This window comes from Eretmochelys imbricata, chromosome 1 (assembly GCF_965152235.1).
Source record: "Eretmochelys imbricata isolate rEreImb1 chromosome 1, rEreImb1.hap1, whole genome shotgun sequence".
In the NCBI taxonomy this organism is placed as follows: domain Eukaryota; kingdom Metazoa; phylum Chordata; order Testudines; family Cheloniidae; genus Eretmochelys; species Eretmochelys imbricata.
Genome location: NC_135572.1, coordinates 303,266,760 through 303,291,996, shown reverse-complemented (window position 1 = coordinate 303,291,996; position 25,237 = coordinate 303,266,760). Strand labels below are relative to the sequence as shown.

At 40.2% G+C, this 25,237-nt stretch overlaps 1 protein-coding gene across 1 annotated transcript; it reads right to left on the bottom strand.

Moving 5' to 3' along the window:
- Nucleotides 1-1,795: 1,795 nt before the first annotated feature.
- Nucleotides 1,796-24,900, bottom strand: DBX2 (developing brain homeobox 2). The gene is made up of 4 exons (XM_077807765.1): nucleotides 24,588-24,900; nucleotides 9,016-9,111; nucleotides 4,444-4,631; nucleotides 1,796-2,125 (listed from the first exon to the last, which is right to left on the bottom strand). The coding sequence occupies exons 1-4, from the start codon at nucleotides 24,898-24,900 to the stop codon at nucleotides 1,796-1,798; spliced, it is 927 nt and encodes a 308-aa protein (XP_077663891.1).
- Nucleotides 24,901-25,237: the final 337 nt, after the last annotated feature.

Here is a 25,237-nt window from a genome sequence, read left to right as displayed (position 1 = left end):
CTGACTCAGGTTCCCTGTGTGCAGCTAACTAATATCAATGACAGGAACCTGGTGGTTTTTACCAACTAGTGCTTGTTATTTAAAGAACAGAGGACTTATTACTTTGCTTTCATATTTCCTTTAAAAAACCTGGTTAAAAACTACATTTGCACAACATTAAGACTGCACAATTAAGCACTCAAAAGTCAGGAAATGCAGAAGTTAAAGATCAATACATAACTTTAACTCTGCCTCTTTGTATAAACAGACATATCATAATGCATATGCACAATCTAAAGTTTTCTTATATTCACACACACACACACACACGTATCTAAAATTGTTGAAAATATTTCATTGTTTAGTATTATATTGTATTATTTGTGACGTAATGCATGATCACCTAGGGAAAACCTTTAAATCTAGATTGAATGTCTAAAATACATGCTCTAGTTCAACCACAAGTTTAGGTGTCCAAGCAGGAATTACCAGGTGAAATTCTATAGTGTGTTGTGCAGAAGGTCAGACTATATGATCATAATGATCCCCTTTGGCCTTAAAAATCTATGAAGGGAGTCAAGCAGCTCTGCCCTTTTATGTCCTAAATTTCTCCAAACAGGTATTACATCTGACATAAAATATCTCTAACCATTCTCCTCAACAAACACATTCACAAAAATTGCAATAAGAAAACACATTCCTCTTTTTTGGAGCTAAAAAGTTTCTCAACTGAACAATAATTGATTCTTAAATCCAATAAAGTGATTTCCTTAGAGTGGATGAAGCAAGCAAATCATTTCAAGTAAAGCTATTTTAATACTACCATTTCAAGCCAGTTATATATATAAAATACTGTATTGTATTTAGGAACAAATGCAAACCCACTGGAACCAGCTTAAATTGTCAGGAATAAGTCTGGTACAGCATGTTAGCTGTCAATTATTTTTTTTTATGTAGAGCAAGAGTGTCAGTTTGAACAATTATAGTACTGCTGTCAATTCCATGTGGGTTCTAATTTTCCCTTGAGCTATCACCAATTTTAAAATGCAACACACAAAACAAGAGACTTTACTGACAATCTGACAAAGGCCACTAAAGCTAAGGACATTGTATTTTTCATCCCCAGGAGAAAAGAACTGACTCAGTAAATTGCATTTCCTGGCATTTCCCAGCTTGTGTCCAAATTAAAGTGATGTAAACAATGAGATTTTTTTTAAATATTCAATTATTTCATTAGGATAACTCATCTGAGTTGTTGCACTGTACTGTATACACAACTGGATACCGATATAAATGAGGAAAGATGGAGAAATACCAATAAAAATACTTAGATGTTTTCAATATAAACCTCTTGTGAATGTCACACGCTGTAAGCAATTAAAAAAAATTAAAAAAAATTTATGAGCTTTAGAGAAAGGATTTTTTGTCTATCCTATGGGCAAAAAGAGCTTAATGAGTCTGACTACAACAAGAGAGAAAAAGTATGGTATCAGTTTGTTTTAATGAAGATGTATATACAGCACAGTATGTAAATCAAAGCAAAATGTCAGTTTCATACTCTTCGCTTCATTTTACTTACCATCCCTTCCTAATTCACTTATAAGTTCAGTATAAGACCAGAAAAGACATGAGAGAAGATTGAATATTAAAGAATATTCTTGCAGCATTAATTGTTTGTCATTTTAATGGTGTTAGATTTTAGTAAGTGATGAGGTATAAACTAGTTAGCTTTACAACGTTCAAACACTGTTAGTTTTAAAAGACCACCCATTTAAAGTCTATGTTCTTTGATCATTTGCAGACCTCAGTCATTCCTTTATACTGATAATGTAACTGCCTGGTCTCCAGTGTCTTGTTCAGGGTACAAATACAATGTGCCCTGAAATGAGTCTTCTCCTTGAGGTGGCTGTGCGCTATTTTTATTATTCAGTCTTCCTGAAGGTTCTGGAGAATTCTCCCTCCATCTCGGACTTGCCTGCTGTTGAGACACTTCCCATATAGAAGGACATGGGGAAGTAAAATTCAGAGTGGATCCTGAGAGGTAGTTCTCTTGAAGACCCTCTTCTTGGAGGCACCTGTTTGAAAGCACTTCTTTTTCTTTGGAGTTTCGCCATTTCATCCTTCGGTTCTGAAACCAAATTTTCACCTGTTCCCAAGTTAATTGGAGGTTATTATTGTTTTCTTAAAATAATTTTACCTTAATCCCTTTTTTTTAAATCCCTTCAATTTTACACACTTCTCTCTGGGCCTGACTGAAGTCAAGTTCAACATAGCTCCAGTGAAATCAGCAAAGCTATGCCGACTAACACCAGCTGAGGATCCAGCCCATTATTATTAACAGTCAGACCAAACACTCCCCTCTACTTCCACCAGCATAGATGAGGTGAGGATTTGGCTCAGCAGACTGGAAAGAGGGCAGGTAGTGGCCAAGGAGACGACAACTTTCCACAGCATGGCTACAGGAGCTGTGGCTCTTACACCCACCGGAGCAGCTGAGCATGGCATAGCTGCAAGAACAACATGGCTATTGACAGTGGGCTGCAGGCCAGAAGGCAGAGTGGTGGCACTGTAGGCTCCAGGGATCTCCTAGGATCCATGTGGCTCTCCTGTGGGTTTTGGGACAAAATCCTCTTCCCAGTCCTTAGATGGCAAATCCTGCCCCCAAAGGGTACAACTACAGATTGACACTCACAGTCTCTCCTGTGTTTTATATAGGAAAAACCTAGAGGGGAATGATGGACCATTATTTTTATTAAATTGTTTTTCTTTTAGTATTAGTAGTACCTCCCTCTAAGTCCATTTCCTATTCCCCTGGGCTCAACTGAATATCCAAAAGGCAAAAGAATGAAGGAGGGAAATACCTGCAACATACAGTATTTGAATAGGTTTCAGAGTGGTAGCCATGAAAGTTTATGCCCAAATAAATTTGTAGTCTCTAAGGTGCCACAAGGACTCCTCGTTATTCTAGTATGTGAATACGCACTGTGAGGATTTTAGAAAGCTCACTGCAAAGCATGATTGTACACTGTCAACATGAAAAGAAACAGTTTGTCCTATGGTGATTACTACTCTGCTTCAGCTAATAGACTGGAAAGGGTCTCAGTCTGTGCATTCTTTATTTTTTATGGCTGAAATGTTCAAGTAAAAAATTACAGTAATGTACAGTGCTCCACCACCATTCCCAGCCTTTACCTATGAGTTATCTTCTCCCTCAAGCTTTAACTTATGCCCCTTATGCATGGGAAAAGCTCATTCTAAAAGTGTACAGCCACTATCTTAGCCTCCTTTGAATTCATCCTTAAGACTCATCTCTCCCAAGATGCCTTCAAAACCCTGCTTGCTGACTATGGCAAGGCAGGTGATGTGTTGGGACTGTTCCTCTTCTTATTCCCTTTCTCTCTCTCACTCCCCCATTCCTGCCACTTCCCCTCTCCCTCCCCATGTAACTAACGAAATTGTGCCAAGCTTATTTTCTTGTGTGTTCTATTCCTGTTCCCACCTTTTGTTTGTGTGTCTTTTAGACTGCGAGCTCTCCAGGGCAGGTACTATCACTTTAGCTACATTTGCAGAGACACCAATACACTGGGGTCCCAAACCTCATCGGCACCTCTGGGTACGATCCAACTATATGTGTATGACAAGAGTAACACTGTAGTGCTATTAAACACTGGGCCAAATCCTGAAGTCCTATTCTGGAACACATAATACTCTCATATGGAAAAACCCCTGGAAGGTGGCCAAGTAGGAGAGCTGGGAACCTCCAGTAAGGTCACCTCATAGAATTTTCATTCTAATGCTTCTCTCAGCCCCATAGGTCTCCCTCTGCCTGGAGCAAGGATCAGCTCTACAGGGAAGGTTGCTGCCTCCACTGTCCCATCTCCCTAAATGGCATGAGTCCAGTAGCAGTTGTGCTGCCATTAGCATTGCTCCCTGGTGGCTGCTCAGTAACAGGTGCAAAAACAGAGAAAACTAAAAGAGCTCTGAGCCTGGATTTCTGTGCAGACACCTAGAAGCAGAGCAGAAGACAGTGCCCTGCTCCCAGATCCTTGTGGAGCTTTGTGCATGTAGGGCCCAAAAATGGCCATCAGTTAGGGCAATGGGGCTAGGGGATGCTAGTGTTCAAAGGGGACTTTCCTCCACCTTTGTATGGAAATGGGGATATCAACTTCTGAATGCAGAGCAGTACAGGGTGGGGACTCTCTTTTATTCATTCTTTACGCAGGTAAAACTACCATGGGCTTCACTGAGACTTTTGCCTAAGTAAGGACTATAGGACTGGTCCTGGGCTGTTTCTATCCCCACCCCTCTCCAGCAAAGCTATTTTGAAGATTTTTCTTTCAAAGACAGAGAGCTGTGAATTATTATTATTTGTTACTTGTGAAACAGTAGCACCTAGGAGCCCTAAGTCATGGACTGACTTCCCATCGTGCTAAGTGTAGTACAATATCTCCCAATCCTCCATACCTGTGTCTCTTTCAGACCCAGGTTAATGGCGAGTTTCTTTCTGTCTGTTTTGCTGATATACTTCTGTTTCTGAAACATCTTCTCCAAAGCTCTTCTCTGGTCTTCAGAAAAGACAGCTCTTCTTAAAATACCTCTCCGGGCTTTGGAGTTGGAGTCCTGGGTCAACAGAGGCAGAACGCTTTCCTGTCCTAGAGGAAATGGAAGATAGTGTTACACTATGTATAACATATCAGAGGAATATTAAGCACTATGTTTTACACCACTATCAGACTGGAGTCTCACTTTTGAGTTGTTGGTGTTACAAATGTGTCACGATGATTCAGTCATGTTCAATAAGGGTCAGATTCTAGACTGGATGCAGCAATGTGGCTCTCATCAACTTCAGTAACACTGGGATCTAGATGTGTTATAGATGGCCAAGATTCTGTTCTTTGGAGTGATAAAAAGCATAACCAGATGAGTCTATGTAGGAGGTTGAATGGAGAGCTCTTTTTATTGTGAAATCCAGAAATGATCAGGGAGAAAGATCTACATTTTTCCTTACACAATATGATCAGGGTGAGCAAACTGCAGTGAGTTTTCCATGGGTGCTCATTCTGCCCCAGTATAAAATGCATAATGAGATAAGAATGGGGCTAAGTAAGCTATGCTACATATATAATGTAATGACAAGGCTTTCGTAGCAGACTTTTCCATAGAAAATCATTGGCCATCCGCATCTTGATTATTATGGAAACTATAGATAGTTTATTAAAAGCTTTTTGGAGTACTTGAATTTATTCCATTCAGTCTCATTTCTAATCCTTTAACACCTTTCAGCAAGCTCTAGTATGGCAATTTATTTTGGGCCCAGTCACACTCCTTTGATCTGTACTCTGAGGGGACCTTCTGCACATCCAACTCATGGAGCAGGGGCACTCACATCATCCCTCCACCATCCCCAGAAAGATGATGAAAAAGTGATACAGCTCTAGGCTTTATCATGTGCCCTTTCCCCCACCTCCAAAGAAGGATCCATTTTCCATGGGAATCCACAAAGCAGCTGCTCGCTAGGAATGTCCTGACAGTGCCCCTCCAATAGCACCAAATTCCAGAGAGCAGGGCTTGTGGGAGGTACCAGAGGCCCACTAAATATGTGCTGAACCCAAATATTATATGTGGCTTTTGGGCAAGGACAAACATACTCCATAACCATTACCTACAGGAAAGCGCCTTCTTTGAGCAAGAAGCAGTTTCCACATCCACATAGCCTTAAACACCTGTGGACTTTCTGTGGGCCAGCAGTCATAGAGATGGTTTTGTTTTGAAATCACATTAGTTTTAGAACACAAAGGTACAATCCAAACATCTCAGATATAACCTTCTCTCTCACAGAAGCTTCAGAATGATTGCCTTCTTAGTATAGTGTCCTGATCATTCTCCCATTGAATTCAGTGAAAAAAATCCTATGTAGAGATGATCAAAATAATTTCAAGTTTTGAAATTTTCCAACAAAAACTAAATTATTTGACAAAACGATTAATGAAAATGAATCCCTTCTGACAATTTTTTTAAAAATTCCAGTGACATTTTTTTTTAAAAAAACATGTCCCCATTGAAATTCTAGTCAAATTCAGCTGCAGCTTTCACTAACCACTAATTGGGGGTGTACTAATCTTTAACTTTAAAACATTATATATATATAGATGTATGTGTGTGTTTTTGTAGACAGATACGCGTGCATGCATGCACGCATACAGTTTAGTCTGAATAGAGTCTGAACATGTCCCCATTGTATATATCACAGTTTATTAGATATTTTTGTGATGTATATCTGAGTGGTTTTAAAATTAAATGTTAGTATATATGAAGTTACAGCTTGGAACAGCCACATATCAACTTTAAAACTGATATTTCAAACCACTCAGACACAAACATCAGAGTTTACTGGATACTTTTGTTATGTTTATTTATGTAATACGACATAATAGGATTCTGTTCAGACTCAAATATGCTAACTATGGCACACAAGCCCCAGAAAACCATATCTGAGACTTCTGAAGAGGGCCAACCTATTCATGGAAAATTTCAACACAGTGCATAGAACCCTCTAAAACCCCATTCTGCTGCTGAGAGCTTCTTGGGGGCAAGAATACATGGCTGCAGTAAGAGGGAAAGAGTTAAGTCTGGGCTGCAGTTTAAAAAATAGCTGGAGTGGTAGTTCCTGACCAGTCCATACAGCCTCCATTGAAACAAGTGGAAGAGATATCTCCTCTCATCCTCACAATTGCCACAGGGGAGGAAGAAAATAATTTCTTAGCCAGCAAGGCTGGTCCTCACCTCACCTCCCTTGCTGAGCTCCAAAATGGAACTGTCAGCCAAAAACAGGGTGGCAGATTATGTGACCCCTTTACAATTTTCCTTCCTTGATTATTGACCGGCAGTCACCCAGGAAGCAGGTAGGTGACTGTTTTAATACCAATATTAGAATTATATAGTAGGGAAGAACCCACCCAGTTTGGGGAGAAACCTCTCTGACTTTGTATACCACAGTAATGGATGTAGTATAAATGCCCAGCTAAACAAAAACTAACAGTGAGCAGAACCACAGACAAGCACTAGTGAACAATGGAGCCAGCCACTTGGTCAAATTTTAAAGATAACATTTTTGGGGAGGTGAACATTCTGATAAGAAGGTGGTCTAGGAATTTTGTTTTAACTGCTCTATATTAAACAATATAAAATACACCAAAACTGTACACATAAAAGCCAACCTCTGATCTTGTGGATGGAGTGAATACGCTAATCGTACAAGTGAAATCCACTGAGTGTACATTGTCTACTTTTCTGATACTTGGAGGCATGAGCTTACACACACAGCACAACAGTTATGTCAAAATGAGTTAAGCGAAGCAAGTCTGCAGTCTGTCCTGTTGAACAGGCACTGAAAGGTTTAATACTGTGTTGACATAAATGCTAATATGGTACCAAATGTTTGGCATGGGGTTTTTTGTTTTTTTGGTTTTTTTTAAGTCTTTCCTTCGTATCCTAATATATGGTGATAAATGTCTTCTTAATCTGTGGAACAATCTTAATTTGCCTTCATGGCAGAGACCACCTTGAAGGAGCAAGTAAAAGCTTTAGTCATGGTTTCAATTTTTTCATTTGAATTCAATACATTCTAGTTAAATGGACAATTAATAGGTCACTTCCAAAATAGTAGTGTATCAGTCCTGGTTAATAAACAATCCCCACAGTTGATAATGGGCCCTATGTATTCAGCAAGTCCCTGTATACACTCAGCTCATCCACTAAATCCCTTTTCAGGTAGACAGGGTTATATGGGAAGATGAGCTAGAATGAGTCTATAAAAGTCAGTTTCATTCACTGCTTTATTTTTCAGTCAAGTGCTTTAAATGCTGTCCAGAAATTCTCTTGGAATGTGAGACAGGAGAAAAGACTGGCACATAGAGCATTGCTTTATGACCATACAAAAGGGCAACTGACCCTTGCCCAGGCCTTTTCAATGTGAAATGGTTCCTAAAGTTCATCTGCACAGTGAAAAATTGTGGTGAGGTCGCGTGTGGATGAGTAAAGTGAAAGTGGTGATTGGTCATGGTGCTGTCAACCATTGTGATGGAGCTGGGGCCATGTAAAACGCTCTGTGGGAAAGTGTCAACTCCCTAAAGAGGTGCTCAGAAACTTGCAGCTCATTAAACTGCCAGCATTTGCTGCCTCACTTGTCAGGAATCATTCGACTTAGCAACTGCCCTTCGGAAACATTCATAAAACACATACACATAGTCAGCAGTGGTTTGAATTCAACCGTGATGAAAAAATATATGTTCCAGAATGCAGAAATTGCTATTTCCATTCGGACTGACACACAGTTCTGTGCTTTTTACTCAATTCTGAGGAACTAAAGTGTATCCTCTGCTTGTCTTCCTTAGTCATAAACATCAAAACTCTTTAATAAATAATCTTATATGATGCACAAACCTCAAAAATCAAGGGTAAATTTAGACTCTGATTAAGTGGTAATATAAAACAAAGCTTTCATCCCAAGTGTATAATACTGGAACCAAATCATCTTCCACATGTCTTCCAGTTTTAACATTATAATCTAAAACAAAATTAAATGAATACAGGTGTTTGTCTGCTATGAGCAGAATGGCTGGGTTTTGAGGATTTTTTAAATCAAGTTAACATTTCCTGAATCATAATTTATGCCAAGCAGACATTAATATGCAGTGTCCATTTTATGATCTTTCCATTCTTTTCTTTTCCTGTTTGCAAATGCATATTGATACAGATTTTAAAAAGAGTTATTGACTCTTAAAAGCAAACTGAAAACAAGGAGCGTTCCTCAGTTAGCTGTCTGGATGTCTCAATGCCATTAGAAATCTCTCACAATTGCTCAGTGTACTTAAGTTTAATAAATCTTTGGAAACCTTCTGAATAGGATTGCTGTGATTTTACTGAGGAATTAGCTGCTGCCATTGCATCACCAATTAGTTTTCCAGAACACATTAAATCCTGCTGCTTTGGTTTACAGAATAACTCAAGCATTACTGATGAAGCATAAAAACTTACTTGGAAAAGCAGTGGGGGATACAGGGTGCTGACAGGACCCACCGCAGCATGCTGAGTAGAATGGTGGGGCTCGGAGAAAAAAATGTTTGGAAAGAACTGCAAATAAAGCATAGATCTAATTGATTATCCATTAATTTTAAGTGATATTCACAACAACAATTTTCAAAAAGTCAGCATTTGAAGTCCTTGCCTCACAAACCCTGCTTCCTTTTCTTAAGCAGAGATTTTTTTATACAAAGGACAATCAGCCAAATAATCTTTAAGTAACTTAATCAAGGCTAGTTTTAACTCATTTATTGCTACAATTATGACATATTGAACCATCACAGTACATTTATAGCAAGACTGCAATTCCGAGGATCCAATATTTATTTGTTTTAGTGCCATACATCCTAACTAATATATCTGAAGACATTGGCCAAAATTCATAACTACTGTAAATCCATCTAAAAGTTATTTTATACAACCTTGCTAGGTAAAATGTACTGGGGGGGATACCTTTAAAAAAAAAAAAACAGAACTGACAGGCACTGCCTGACAATGAGTATCTTATTTATAGGTCAGGTTTTTTTACTTTTACTCACACGGAGTAAGGAAATCAATAAACATGTCTCTATGAAAATGCCTGTAAAATGTAATAGGGATAAACCAACTAAGTTCTATAGAAATTATTCTAACACTACAAGGCCTGATTCTTCCATTCTTCTGTTAAATAGTACCTCACTACACAAACAGTCCCATTTATTTGTAAGAACATGCAGAGAAAGATTCTATTAAATACAACTAATAGCTGCAGAACTGGGCTCAGAGAATTGGACATCTCTATAGTGGTTTTTAAACCGGCCTACAGAATTCTGTGTTAACTTCTACAGAATGTCAAAAAACAAAAAAAAGCACAATGGAAAAGATCATATTCTGTAGTAAATTCTATACGACATTTCCATTCGGATAATTTTTTTTCTAAAACATACTCTTGATTATATTCACATTTTTGCCACACCAATGAACTATTAAAATGTGGTTTTCTTCTTTTTTTTCCTCCAAGTTGAAGGCAGACATGCTATAGTTGAAAAAATAATATATTTTCAAAGTTTGATATGCAATGTAGCCACTGCATCAGTTGCCTGACTTATTGTGGGGGAGGGGGGGAGCGAGGGAAATCCTCTTTGTGTTATAATCTGTCTAAATCTCCAGTGTCACATCTGAATAAAAAATATTTTATAATAAACTGCTTATTTTAAAAAGACTTTGAACAACACTTTTTTCTATACAGAACCAGTCAATAACCAGAACTAAAGATAGACAAATGCACTCATTTTGATTCATCAATCTACCTCATTTAATATAATTTTTTGGCATGATTTTAAAAATGAGCACTCAAAATTAGGCTCTTGAGTCCATATTCACACACCTTCATAAGTAGCTTGATTTTCAGACGTGCTGCACACCTCCCATTGTAATCAAATATAGTCTTAAAAGCCTAACTTTAAGAAGTTATTATTTAAATCTTGGCCTTTACATTAAATTTATCTTAACAGATAACAACCCTTATTGTAAATGTATTCTCTTTTGATTATACAGCAACAAGGATAATCATTCTTTTGTAGCTGCAACTGTTCATCAGCACTGTGGAATTCCAGGTGCAATATAATAAATACACTAACGTAACTGATTGCAAGCTGGTTGTCCAAACCTTCGGAATATGCTTTGGAGGCATTTACAAACAGACAGGATCATCAAACATAGAACGGTTTACCATCAGAAACAGTTATGGTAGGCAGTTTAAAGGACATAAAAAATATAAAGTCAAAACTTGCCCACGTTACTTATCCAAATAGTCCCATTGGCATCACAATGACCTTACAGTATAGGGCACCAATAGAACTACTGGGGCTAGTAAGGTGGACAGGATTTGGCACTAATTTCAGAATCACAGAAGACTGAGATGGAAAAGACCTATTAGATCATCTTGTCCATCTCCCTGAAAATGCAGGCCTATTCCTTCCAGTACATTTGCTAATGTTTTGTCCACTGTAGTTTTCACAGTCCCAAGTGAGGGGATTTCACTGCTTTCCTTGGGAGACTATTCTACAGTCAAATAGGGAATACGCTCTAACAGCAAAACCTGTCAGTCAGCCTGAATTATCTATTTCTGAATCACAGCCTATTAGTCTTCACTATACCCCAGGCACCACACTTTCTTGATGTTTAAATCATTCAAATATTTAATCTGTGGGCTGTTATGCCCTCCCCACCTTAGGCCACCCTATATCTATTTAATGTTTTTATCTTTATAAATCATTCCCTCCTGTCCCCTGATCTTTTTTGTTGCTCATCTCTGAATTCCCTCCAATTTTTTAAATAACTTCTTGAGAACATTGTGCCCAGAATGCCCTTGCAATAGTATACTCTTGTCACCTGGATATATCACAATTGAATATACCATCACTTCAGAGGCGTGGGTAGCATATTCCTGCATACAGAGTTCTCTCCATTCACTAAACCTTTATGCTTCTATACATGACTTGTAAACATAAAAGGCCTGCTCCTTTTATGTCTATGTCCTTTTATGTCTATTGAAGTAAATGTTAAAATTCCCATTGACTTCAATGGGAGCAGCATCAGAAACTAAAACACAATCCAGCCTTATAAAACCTGAAATAATCTATGCAGTTGCACGAAAGCTGCAGACAGTACCTGAATCCACTGGGATTCTGCCATCATGCAAAAAGCAAAGATCTCTAAAGACCTGCTCTCAAGTCCAACAAGTCAGTGGGAATCTCTCTTTTGACTTCAGTCATCTTTTGATCAGGCCCCAAAACTGCCTCTCTGTTGTATTTGTGATGATGCACCCAGAAATAAGATGCAGATGACATCCTTCCACATATCTCTGAAACAGGTGGCTTCTGGGGCTGTTTTTTTAGATTAATCTATTCCAGACCCTGTGGGATAAACAATGGTCCTGAGTTTCTTTAGATGTATAGCCAATGGTCATTAAACATCTTTAAATCTTTCAGCTATGAGATCTACATGCAAATTCTTAGAGACACTGGGTCAGATTTTCAGGAGGTGTACATCAGTGTAGTTCCATTGAAATCAATGTGTGGGAACTACACAGATTTGCATCAACTCAGGCTCAGGTCCATTATGTAGATGTGTAGCACTCCCCAGGAGGACCGGGGGTCCGTAAAAACATGGAAGGTTTATCTTGATTCAGACAAGTACATTTTTTTTTTATGTATGACAGATATAGTAAATAGTTTTATTTTATTAAACTTTTTTCAAGTACCATGTGCGAAACAGCATAACAGAATGGAAACTGTCTGCGCAAAAATGATGCAATACATATTGGTCAGGTTCATTTATTCCTGAATTTTATACAGCATGATTGTAACGGTAGGTATCATGTAAAACAAATATTGGATATAAGGATGGGGCAAATATTATATACATTTTATTTCCTTCTCATAAATGAAATGGTAACTCAATTGCTATTTGTTGGTCAAGCAATTTCAACCAAACATTTTTTAGTCCTTACATAAGGCCAAAAACAGCTGCAATGCTGGTTGGCTGCTAGGAAACCTGGGGTTTTTTAATAGCCAGAATTAAGCACATGGTAGCCATAAAACTGCTTATGTACAGACCCATCTGTGAATTAAACATTAACCTTGGGCCAATCCTGCAAATCCTTACTCCTGGGTCTACTCCTCACTCCCCCTAGCATTCCCATAGAGTTAAATGGGACAATGTGTGGGACTAAGCAGCACTATACACAGGTGTACGGGTTGCAGGTTTGGTCACACAGATCATGAAACTCAAAAATCAGAATAAGGAATAAATTCCACTGCCCTGCTTACATATGAAAGAGCTCAAAAATTATTTTATGTGCTTTTTTCTTGAAAGTGACAGTACCTGGTCCTAAATCTCCCAGGAGTTAGTATTTGAAACAATGATAGATTCTTGTTATACTATAACAGGATGGTGAATACAAAATATAATTAATAATGCTTATTTATATTCAACTTTAGAAACCCAAAGCATTTTACAAACACTAAGCAATTAAGTATACTGTAGTATACTTGTACACGACAACTGAACTCTAGCATTCAGCAAAGGGTAATACTTAGATATTATCTCAGACACTGACAGCCTAAAATGCTTTCCAAATCTGAAAACAAAATAGTTCTAAAACTGAAAATTCTGGCACACTAGAAACTCATGTCTATAATGCAGATAGAGGTCCCAAAACACAGTCCTTTCCATAGTCAACTTCCTAAGTACAGTTCACATGAAATGAGTTTAGATTAAATCATTATGAAATTCTAAAGTGACTTGTTTTCAAGGGGCTTCTGGGGTGGGGTATATTTTTTTAAAACTCTATCACTTTGAAACATGTTAGGAAGTATTCTAGGCCCTAATTCTAAAATTCGCTGTATATTCTACAATTCACATGCACCTATGTGGAACCCTATTTTTTTTCAACTGCAGCACTGAGGCTCTCCTTTCTGCGTGATTGAAGACCCAGATAAATGTGTTTGAAAATATACCTTTCCAAAATATTAGACCTGAATAAATAATTCATCTGACAAATTTAGCCTCCTTTTCTGGCCATGGAGTAGATACTAAAAAAAAATGTGATTTCCTCACATTTATTCATTCTTCAGAATAATTAAAACACATTTTCAATAAACAAAATTTAACCCCTTAGAATAATCATGAACAGTTCTCTGCAAATATACAATAGTGGATAGCCCAGAGGCATTGGTTAGTTGTGATTGGCCAAATAAGTCACATGGTGTTGTTTCTGTTCACAAATTGGATGAATGTTCAAGTCTAAGGAACCAGAGCTGCACACACCATGGTCACAGAGGGGATCAATCCTAAGACTTTTTCAGCACCAAAAGCACAAGCTTTCACCACTTGACCTAAAGATGAAATTCCTGTCTGTGAGACAGTAACAGATTGCAGAGTTGCTGAGATCTGCCACCAGAGGGAGTCACAATCACATGTACTTAGCTAGTGTATTGTGCAAGGTCCAATCCTGGGGGAATTCTGCATCTAAAAATTAAAAATTCTGTGCCAACAAAAAATTCAGCGCATAATATTTTAAAATACTGAAAAATTCTGTGAATTTTATTTATCAAAATAACACTACATAATCACATCAGTTTCAATTATTTTGGTAATTTATTTCAAAATACCTGTCAGCAAGTATGTCTGTGACAATACAGACACACACACACACAAATTCTCCCAGGAGAAGAAAGTTTAAGACAATGCAGTTCGTATTTCTCTGCCCCCTCCCCCCAAGAACCCAGCTGCAGGGCCTCGCTAGTTCAGATACCCACACCCCCTCTGGAGCTCAGCCGCGGGGCACCCCCTTGTCCAGATACCTGCACCCCCTTCCCTCAGGGCCCAGCCGCAGGGCCCACCCAGCCCAGACAGCCGCCTCCTCCCCCTCCAGAGCTCAGCCATGCCCCCCCAGCCCAGACACCAGCCCCCCTTTGCCCTTCAGAGCTCAGGGATGCAGAGGGAGAAACAGCTTGATGCTGGGTCCCAGGCATGTGTGGAATTTCCTGCATGCCACCATCTCCTTCCGTCAGGGTGTGTGGGGAACTGCAGCTGCCAGGAACCCTCTAGCTTCCTCCCGCTCCCCACAGCAGTGTCTTCTATGTGTCAGCTGGGCTCTGCCAGGTCCAGCGGCTGCAGTGGCAGCCAGCAGCATTGAAGCCCATTTCTGTGCGGGAAAGGAAATTCTGCATGCACAACATTATTTTCTGCAAAATTCTGCATTGTGCAGTGGTGCAGAATTCCTGCAGGAGTAAAGCTCTTCTGATGCATTTACTGTTGCAAATTTAAATTTGGTTTTCTGTGAATATTCACACATGCCTTTCTTTCCATGAACATTCATGTCAATAAAACTTGATGTTCAGACAGCAAACATAAAAGCAGTGCATGTATGGCAGAAGTAGATCTATTTTAAAATGTGAGCAAATACCCATCGAAAGTATTTTGCAACTCCTTAAAAAAAAACACCAAAAAAAGTATTTTAAAATCCTGCATAGAAAGTTAATGGAAATAATTGTGTTTTCATTTTTATGTTATTAGTTTTCAGTAGGGCTTTCAAAAATTAGCCAGTTAGACACTGTAAAAAAAAAACAAAACAAGATGTGTCACCCAAAAGGGGTTGAAATATGCAAGTAGCAAGATGATCTTTCCCTTGCAGCCACAAAAATCAGACAGATGTTAAAGATACACCTAAGATTAGGTGACAACATCTGAGACTCTTTCTTTTCTGTATGCTCCTTATCACTTTAGGGGTCTATGCATATTTCTCTATGTATCCTTTATCTTGGGGACCATCTACATGGCAAGAAGGGTGCACTGGAAGCATGCCATGTGGGCAGACTTTGGTCAATGGCATAGCTGGCATGGATTTCACATATGGGAACTAGAATCACTTCTGTGACAATATTAGGCACTCTGCAAATCTTAACACCACATGTAGACTGCAAAGCAATAGTAGAGCATATAGACTCATTGCCTAAACCATGCCACAAAACCAAACAGTCTCAGCAACCATTTCTAGCACACTAGGGACCAATCATGTCCATTAGAGAAGCTGTAATCAATGATAAAATAAAAAAAATTAAATTAAATTAAATAATATCATGAGGAAGGGTGGGGTTGCGGTACTAAGAAAACAGTCCCTTATTTTTGAAATGCAATGTTGGCAATTCCTTTTACACAGCCTAAGCAGAAGAAAGGGGGATCTACATAGTGGTGGATCCACTGGCTTTGTCACCAGGCCCATCCTGCCCTAGTTTTTCTCCCACATGCTGCCTATGTATGGCTGTGTCAGGGCTCCCTGCTGCTTATCTATTGTCTTATTGTGACACTAGAGTTCTCAGTGGGAATCTTCCTCCTGCCCACTCCCCACCCACCCACCCACTCTCTCTCTCTCTCTCACACACACACACCCCCCCCATGTACAACATCAAAAGAATATCCTTCTCTGTGTAACTACTAAGGACACCGTAAGAGGCAAAACAACAGAATTCAGCCATAAATGGACTGACAGATTTTCCTTGTATTCTTCATAAAACGTCTTTGTTTAAAAAGAATTCCCTGAACCCCAGTGAAATTGGGGTTATGTGGTACAATTGATTAGAGAACTTGTCTTTTGCTGCTGCAGACCTTATTTAAAATCCTGCCTTGGGCTACAAATGAAAGTAAAGGATTCTTACCATGTGAAACTGAAATGGACCTGTTATTCTAGTCCTGGGTCTCTCTTGGTCAAAACTTGCCAATTAGGCTTAAAAATCATGAGATTTTAAAATTAATAAATATTGGATTCATTTTATTTGCCTTCTGTTTTTAAGCCTTTAAGGTTCACGTTTGCAAGCTTTTCACTGCAACCACAAGGGCTAGTATTTACACTTGTTAAAATGAAAACTGAGATTCTCATCATAATCTCATGACTTTGGGACCTGGGGCTTTAGAAAAGACACCAAATATCACAAGACTCATAATAAAATAGTGAGATCTGGCAACACTGTAAATGTTGTATAATAACCTATATAGACCAACATAATTTGGTAATATACAGAAATAGGCATCCTGCTGACGAGAGAATCGTGGGAGTAAGGACTTCAGGATCAGGCCCTTTCCTATTTAAAACCCACTCTCCTACCCTAAGAAATAAGTGTCTGATGTTTAAAAAGCCTCCTGGTGTCTAATAATACTGGAATATGTTTTCAGCCTTAAGGCTGTTAAAGCAATCGTTAGCTTGCAGAGCTGAGTTCTCCAAGGAAAATTTTCTGAGGGCCACATTCGGCAAGCAACGCATGCACATAACTCCCACTGAAATCAATGGGAGATTTTCACACAAAGAATCATGGCATGATATAGCCATCATTTTGCACTCAGGAATTTCAGTAACTTGCATGATCAGAGTAAATTTTTTCCCTTTTCTTTCTTCAGTTTCTTCATAAACATAAGCATATGCCCTGAGGTTCCTGTTTCAGAAGCATCGCATTGTGCAATATAAAATCCATGTTACAATAACTGATTTCACTAAATTTAGTGAAATGACTAACTCCATCGTTTCCCCCTAAGAACCTGTTTTTTCTCCTACAGACCCAGATCCTTGGGCCCGCAAATGCTGCTCTGTGCTCCTCCAGCAGTGCTTAAACCCTGCTTAAAGGACCAGGTCCAATGCCAATCGTTTCCTCAGACTACAAAGCAGAAGACATGGCTGTGGGGAAAGGGGCATGATCAGACCATCCCTATGATCTGATGATCTCTGCTGCAATGGGCCCTGGGGGCTGTAGCTAAACAGTATAATTAGGCTAGCCTGGCAGCCCCAGCATAGGGGGAAAGCAAAGGTAGCATAAAGCGACCTTTGCACCCACTCTACTGCATTATGCTGGGTACCTAAAGACCTGCGCCTAAGAACTGGCCCACCAACTGCGAAGGGAGCAAGAAGAGGTCCTGAATCATGTGCAAATTAATTTTATATGTACCTACTCACCACAGAATCCTTTGCATCTCCAGAGAGAATCATGATTGCAATACTGTGAGAGTCCCTAACTCTTAAAACAGGGAGTCTACATTACCTAGCGAGAATCTAGAGAGTTCTGATAGTTAAAAGCAATTGATTCTTTTCTTCTTTTAATTTCAATGAAAGCTACAGAGCTACATGTCACCTGAGGACACATTCGGATTGTCAGCCAGTTTGGAAGAAATAATTAATAATGCCTTTATTAGTGTAAATCATAAAAAATGGGTATGGGCTGAAAAATCATTTAATTTCAATAAAACGTATTTACCAATTGTTAGATTCTAGAAGGAGTGAAATGTCAATTTGCCACAAGCTTGCTATATGACCTTGAGCAAGTCACTGTCTCTGTGCCTCAGTTCTCCATCTGTGAAACGGTGGTGCTGGCACTTCCCTATCTTATAAGGGTGTTGTGAAGATAACTGCATTAAAGACTGAGGTACTCAGATACTATGATAATAGAATCCTGTAAGTATTTTAGCTAGATTTGTGTTAGTATGTGTCTGATTTATTTTATACTTACACATGTTCTGTGTATATACATGTATATATTTTACTTTAAGCAAAAAATCAATGTGTTCAGTATACCAGCAAAGTTTGTAATGCAAGCATGTCCATGTTGTATTTTATTTATTTCCTTGCAATATATATCAGGTGTGCTTATCATTACTCTAGGCACATTACAAAATATAAATGCAAAGGGCCCGATTTTGGTTACATTTACCCTAGTGAAAATTCATTGGCTCCAATGGATTTGCTGTCATTTTGCACTGTGCAGATTACTTGAGAAGTACACAGCTTTATAGTGACTGATTTTCACAACTGTTGAGCAACTGCAATGTTCACTGAAATCAATATGAGCTGTGGTCACTTGGCCCTTCTGGAAATCAGGTCATAAGAAAACCTGCCAAAGAGACCTCATAAAAGCCTTCCCAGCCCCCAAACAAACTACATCCCATCAGCCTCTAAAGTGACTCTCTCACTCCAAAAAATGCTTGGGAAAACAAATGAGTGCTGCAGTAATCTAAAGGAAACCACACACAGACGCTGGTGGACTAGAGGCAGAAGCAAATTCCAGAGCCAAGGAACACCTGCTCTTACAAGCCCTATCCCATTTAAAGCAGGACTGTTAGGCTGATCAGAAGAACCAGGATCTTAAACTTCACCCCCATAGTAACGGATAGCACATAGCTATAAAGTGCTCCACTGGGTAAAACACTGCCGAATAAGCATGCCACCGGGTTCTACAACAGCTGTAATATGTAATGGTTAGATGGTATAGCCCAGGCCTGGGCAAACTTTTTAGCCCGAGGGCCACATCTGGGTATGGAAATTGTATGGCAGGCCGTGAATGTTCATGAAATTCGGGGTTGGGAGGGAGTGAGGGCTTAGGTTGGGGGTGGGAGTTCTGGGATGGGGATGAGGGGTTGGGGGTGCAAGAGGGTACTCCGGGCTAGGACCGAGGGGTTCGGAGGGCAGTAGGGGAATCAGGGCTGGGGCAGAGGGTTGGGGCGCAGGAGGACGTCAGGGGTGCAGGCTCCGGCTGGGTGTTTACCTCAAGCAGCTCCCAGAAGCAGCAGCATGTCCCCCCTCTGGCTCCTATGTGGAGGTGCAGCCAGGAGGCTCTGCATGCTGCCCCATCCGCAGGCCCCATCCCTGCAGCTCCCATTGGCCGCAGTGGCCAGCCAATGGGAGCTGTGGGGGCAGTGTGTAGAGTCCCCTGGCTGCCCCTACTTCCAGGACCTGCGCAGAGCCCAGCATGCACAGAGTGGGGCAAGTCCCCAACTCTGCTCCCCGGCTGGAGCTCTAGGGCCGGATTAAAACATCTGAAGGGCCGGATGCGGTCCCCAGGACCGTAGTTTGCTCATCCCTGGTATAGCCCCATGTAGCACGCACTGCAGTAATTCAGCATTTAAAAGAGATGGCATGATTCTTCACTGCCTTGCATTTTGTGCTGTCATTTAGATTTGTGAGTGTAAAGTGGACGTCAATTTTAACCGGCTCAAAAGGGTAGCATTTTATACAGGTGTAATGGCTACACAAAGCAGTGGAGCATAAGGATCAAGCCCATAGTATACAAATTAGAACAAATTCTATCCTCTGATGTTCCAGAATAAGGTGTAAGAAACCCAGCAGTAGGTGGTTATAGGATAACCTACCTCCAGGGAACCTTCCCTCATAACTCCCAGTAGTTAATGGCTGGCTTATGCCCTGACAAATAAACGTTTATATGCCTCAGAAATCCCTCTTTATTATTTTAATATTTACTGTGATAACTCGAGATACTCTTGTTATTAATATAAATGTCTAAACCTTTTTTTAATCCTACTAACTACAAGGTCACAACTATATCATGTGGTAATGAGTTCCACAGGCTAATTAGGCCTGTAATTCCAGAATTAATGTCCATAGATGTTTAAGCAGTCAGATGCAACAGTTAAAATATTTTTTCTTTACTAGTTGTGGAGCAAGAGATCATCAGCTGGTATAAATTGACGTAACTCCATTTAAATCAATGGAGCTACAACCAATTTACACCAGTTGAGGATCCCATTGTGTTTGCCTGTATGGTTTAACTTTTATAGAGTTTACTATTTGCACATGGTGGTAATAATTAAAAACCAAAATAATTTAAAATAAACTTAAAATTCTATAACTCGGTTGTACAACTAAATAATCAATATTGCAAAGGAAAGTATTGATTTTAACCCCTTCAATAGCCTCATAGCCAGCAAAGGGATGTCTCTTTGAACACTGTTCATTGTGTGACATATCTCATAGCATGATGCTTTGTGGATGACTGTTCGTCATCCAGCTTTTCACTGGGGACATTTTGGCACTATTATTAAAGTACACATGGGGCTAAAAATATGGAATTATAAATGTAGACCCTTTGTAACTCACAACAGGAATGAAAAGGCACACGATAAAGCACCGCTGACAGAGAGTCACAATGGCTGAGGCAGGCAATGACCGAGCTCTAATGCAATCAGATGTTGCCATGGCCAGATGTCACAGATAAAGGGTGTCATCCTGCGTCCCTTGCAGGCATTGATGGGAGTTTTAAGGTTCAAACAGAAACTAGGATTTGGGTTCTTACATGGTGTTAAAAGATTTTATAAATCAAGCCCATTTGTTAATTTTTTTTTTTTTTTTTTTTTTTTTTTTTTTTTACAGAAGTTGTGGATTCTTGTTATTTTCAGAACTGTAGCAAAGGTTCAGTTCATTCAGATTTTCAGTTCCCAGACTGATTGTGCATTCCTTGCTCCCCTGATACTCCCATTAACCTCACTGGAAGTTTTGGACACATAAGCAATACAGGATGAATACAATATTTATGACACATTTCAGTTTGCCTTCATTGAAAAGTATACTTTTTTCCTTTTAAATACAACTGAATGCTAAGAAATTCTGCTACAGTAACTAGCTCAAAGTATACATAAAGCTAGAAGAGCTCAATTTGCTTTGTCATGATCATTCATTTTAGTTAAGACTTGGGCCAAGATTTTCATCAGTACCAACTGGTTTTGAGACAACCTAAAGGGGTCTGATTTTCATAGGGTGGATAGATGCCCAGCACTTTCAGAAAATCAGGCCCTTTTGAAGCAGCCTCGCATTGCATATCCAAAAACATAAAATCAGTGGTCACTTTGAAAATTTTGACCTCTGAGAAGTATCCTACTGGGATATATATAGTAACGCTTCCATGCACATTTACTATGTGAAGAAAATTCTTATAATAAACATTGTGACATTACCCAAGCATATAGCTTTTTAAATGGAAAGAAGTAAGTATCCCTAGATACCACCTAAGAATCAAGTCAAAAAGAATAGTATAAATCGTCTAGTTAAAACACCTTTATTTTGCCCCAGTCCTACCGTCCTTACTCTGACGAAACTCTTGTCCTTCTTACTGTTGCAAACAAGAAAAATAACATGAGGGCCCAATCCTGGCACCTTTACTCACAAATATAGCCCTTAATCAAGTGAGTAGCTCCATTTGGATTAGTATAATGAGAAAAGACTCCTTGCTTGAATATGGGCTGTAGAATCCAGCAGTAAAGGCCAGTTTCTGAACTAATTTTCAATCATTAACGTTCAGGGCACCCCCTACAAGGCAACAGCTTCTGCATTTACACTGGTAACTGAGATCAGAATCTGTCCATATAATGTTTATGGCTTTTATAAAACTTTACTGGGAATTTTGCCTGAGTAAATAAGGAAGGATTGGACCCAGCATTTCTTGTTTCAAGTAATAAGGGACTGATCCTTCAACCCAAGGTTCCTAATGAAGTCAATGGAAACTTTGAGCTCAAGAGAAACTCGGATCAGGTCCATTGCCACTTGGAGAGTCTGACCCTGCAACTCTTTACTCAACTGAGTATCCAGAACTCATATCCCAATGGCCTGCTGGCTAGACTAAGAACTAATCATGCAAGTATTTGCAAGTTTGGGCACACAGTAACTTCCACCTAGTTTCTAGTAACTAGGAATAGTGATGAGATGATCTTTGGGGAATCTGCCTTCTTCACTGGCATTTTTGAAATAAATAAATTCTTTTCTTTTTTTTAATATAAACAACATTTACTCAAAATTGGGTGAAATGTGCATCCTTTCCCATTTCCTCAACTGCTTTTAACTGAGTTAGTATAAAGTAAGTTAAAATAGTTTTTAATGTTTTGATTATTTGAAAATTTAAAACATGCACCTACCTAGCCCAATCCTGCTAATTTCTTTGAGTAGACTCATTGAAGTCAATGGAACTACAAGTAGGAGCTACTTGCAGGATTTCATTTAAAATAAAATAAAAAATAATTTGGAGCATTTAAAAAGAATATACCATGTTTTCATTTTTGGTTTTAATACACACCTTTTGCAGTGGTAGTTTAAGGTTGTACTTCAAGTAATATTTTTGTTTGTTTGTTTACTTTGATTTTAAATACGTATGTTTTTTTCTATTTAAATATAATCCAAGACTTTGAAAATATTATATTGGTCTAGAATAAGTAGGTATGTTCTAGTGGGAATTTTAATTGATATACATTTAATTCATTATCCAGTTTTAATGAATTAATTTCTAATCCAGTTTTGAACACTTCCATAACTAGACAAGGTATCTATTCCTCAAACCTATTTTTTTAAATTTCTTACAACAAAATGTACATGACAAGTAACACATTAAAGAAGCATAATTTGTCTGGAAAAGCTTTGTATGGTTCAGAATTGCAGGGCAGTTAAACCTGGGCCTAATAAATAAAAAAACTGTGATTGCCAAATAGTACAGCAAAACTTTGTGCGGTTCAGATTACTGCCAAATAGCATTACCAGTTTAAGTGACAAATCTTTCAGTATCTCTATAGTCTAATAAGGCCATGGCTTTTATTTTAACATACAAGTGACTATAGTATTAGACATATTTTGCAAACTTCTAATAAAGTTTTTGTGGTGAATTTTGCCTCTAGTACTTCAAGAAAATTGTAGCTATGTCTCAATTCAATTTCTTTTTGCTACAAAAGACCCAATCTTGCATCTTTTGTTGTACCTATTAAGGTCCACAGGATTTTGGGAGTGTCCAAGGACATTAGTATCCAGACTTATCATTACCTAAGAATCTGATCTTTCTTGTATTTCCTAAACTCAGAAGGATTTCTGGTCCATCATGTGTTTGTTCATGGATAAGCCTCTGATATCATTTCAGATTGCGATCATTTAGCAGCACTGAAAGATCAAGGACTAAGGAAGATTTAAAGTCCTTATTACAGTGTCAAAAATTGTTAAACATTTTGCTGTGGTTATTAATCCACAGGCATACAGGACAGTAACCTTGTTTTAATCAGATGTTATATGAGGAAATGGGTCAAATATGACAGATTAATGTTTACTGGTCATTCTGTACTACCCTCTTGAACAAAGAGAAAGACCACAACAGACTTTCTTTCATAACCCTGCCATTCAGAACTGATTTAAAGAACACTTCGGTCTTGCACAGAGGGAAATTTTCCTTAAGAAGATTTAAAACCCTTTACAGTTGTATATTAGGTCATAGAACAGCAGATTCAACCTTTTACTTCGGACTCATGGCTCTGTTTTTAATCCATCCTGGTAGTCAGTGCTGCAATGAAATCAATATCCAAACTCCCCTTGAGATTTCAGTGGGAGCAGAAGCAGCCAAATGAATAGTTCTCAATTTTCGTAGCATCAATCCTGATTTCCCCAGAGGTGTTTGAAAACACTAAAAATATTAATAGAAGAAAAAAATATTTAAAATAACTTCACTGATATAGAACCAGAGTGGCTAAGACAGTAGTTTTTTGGGGGAAGCATAATTTTTATAAACAATACTTGAATATCTATCACCCCCTCTATATAATCCATATTGATAGTAATTTGGGGGCAGAAACTACAATTACTTTTACTCAGGCAACAGGACTCTGCACAAGGAATACTATTTATTTAGAAATTTCTAAGGGAAGGAGGGGGAAAATTTACTGCAATCCATTATTGATTTTCCAAATGGTGCAAAAAATTGCTTTTTAAAATGCAGTTGCACTTCTTTGAAGTGTATCACTTTATTTACCAGTACTTCGGAACTGGCGAACCACACTCCGCAAACGCTTCTCTCAAGGTGTTTCAAGTAAATCACCAGTCATCAACATCAGCAGTTAAATGGAAGACAAGGCTGGGCAATTACACAGCCGGGCACAAGGGTGGGGGGCTTGAACTGAGCAATTTAAAAACATTAAAAAGCAAAGCGTATTGTGCGCGGGGAAGGGGCGGGCAATGAAAGGGCGAAACACCCGCGGGGACATCCCAGCCCCACGGGCTGCGGCAGAGCCAGGCTTTCAGGCTCTGGAGCGGGCCGGAGTCTAGCTGTTTCTCGAACCGATGAATGACTCCGCCCGGCAGGGAATCCGCCCCGCTGCCCGGGGCCCTGGCGCTGCGGCGCGAGCTCCCAAGGGGAAGTTTTGCCGGCGCTGTCGGGGGCCGGGCGGGGCGAGGGGAGCGCGCTCACCTGTGGCTGCAGGAGGGAAGATGCCGGCTCTGTCCGGGGCCCGCGCTGGCAGCCCGCCGCTGGCCACGGCGGAGAGGTGAAGGCGGGGACAAGCCCATCGGGCCGGCCCGGGGCCCCCCGCGGGGCTGGCTGGTTCCGCCGCCGGGCACAGCGTGAGCGGGCCGGGGAGGGGCCGGGCGAGGCTCGGCGGGGCCGCCCGCAGCAAGTTCTCGATCAGGAAACTTTTGCCCAGGTTGCCGGAGCCCGGCGGCGCCGGTAGGTCGAGCAGCGCCGAGGAGCCCGCGACGCCCCAGCCCAGGGCGATGGGCAGCATCGCGGGGCTGCGCCGGCCGCGCCTCGCCCGGCACCCGGGGCCCGATCCGGCCGCCGCGCGGCCCCTGGGCTGAGGAGCCGGGGCCGGGGGCCGGCATGGGCCGGGGGCCGCTCTGAGGAGGCGGGGGCAGGTGGAGCAGAGCAGGGGCGGGAAGGTGTGTCCGCGCGCAGCCGGCGTGTCAGCGGCGCGGCGGCAGGAGGGACGCGGCCCACAATAAAGGGCTGCCCGAGCCCCCGGGGCGGGGAGGGGGGAAGCGAGGGGGTCCCCGTCCAGCCCCTCCAGGGGCCTTCGCGCGGGGCGGGAGCGGGGCCGCTGGCACGAGCGCGCAGGGCAACCC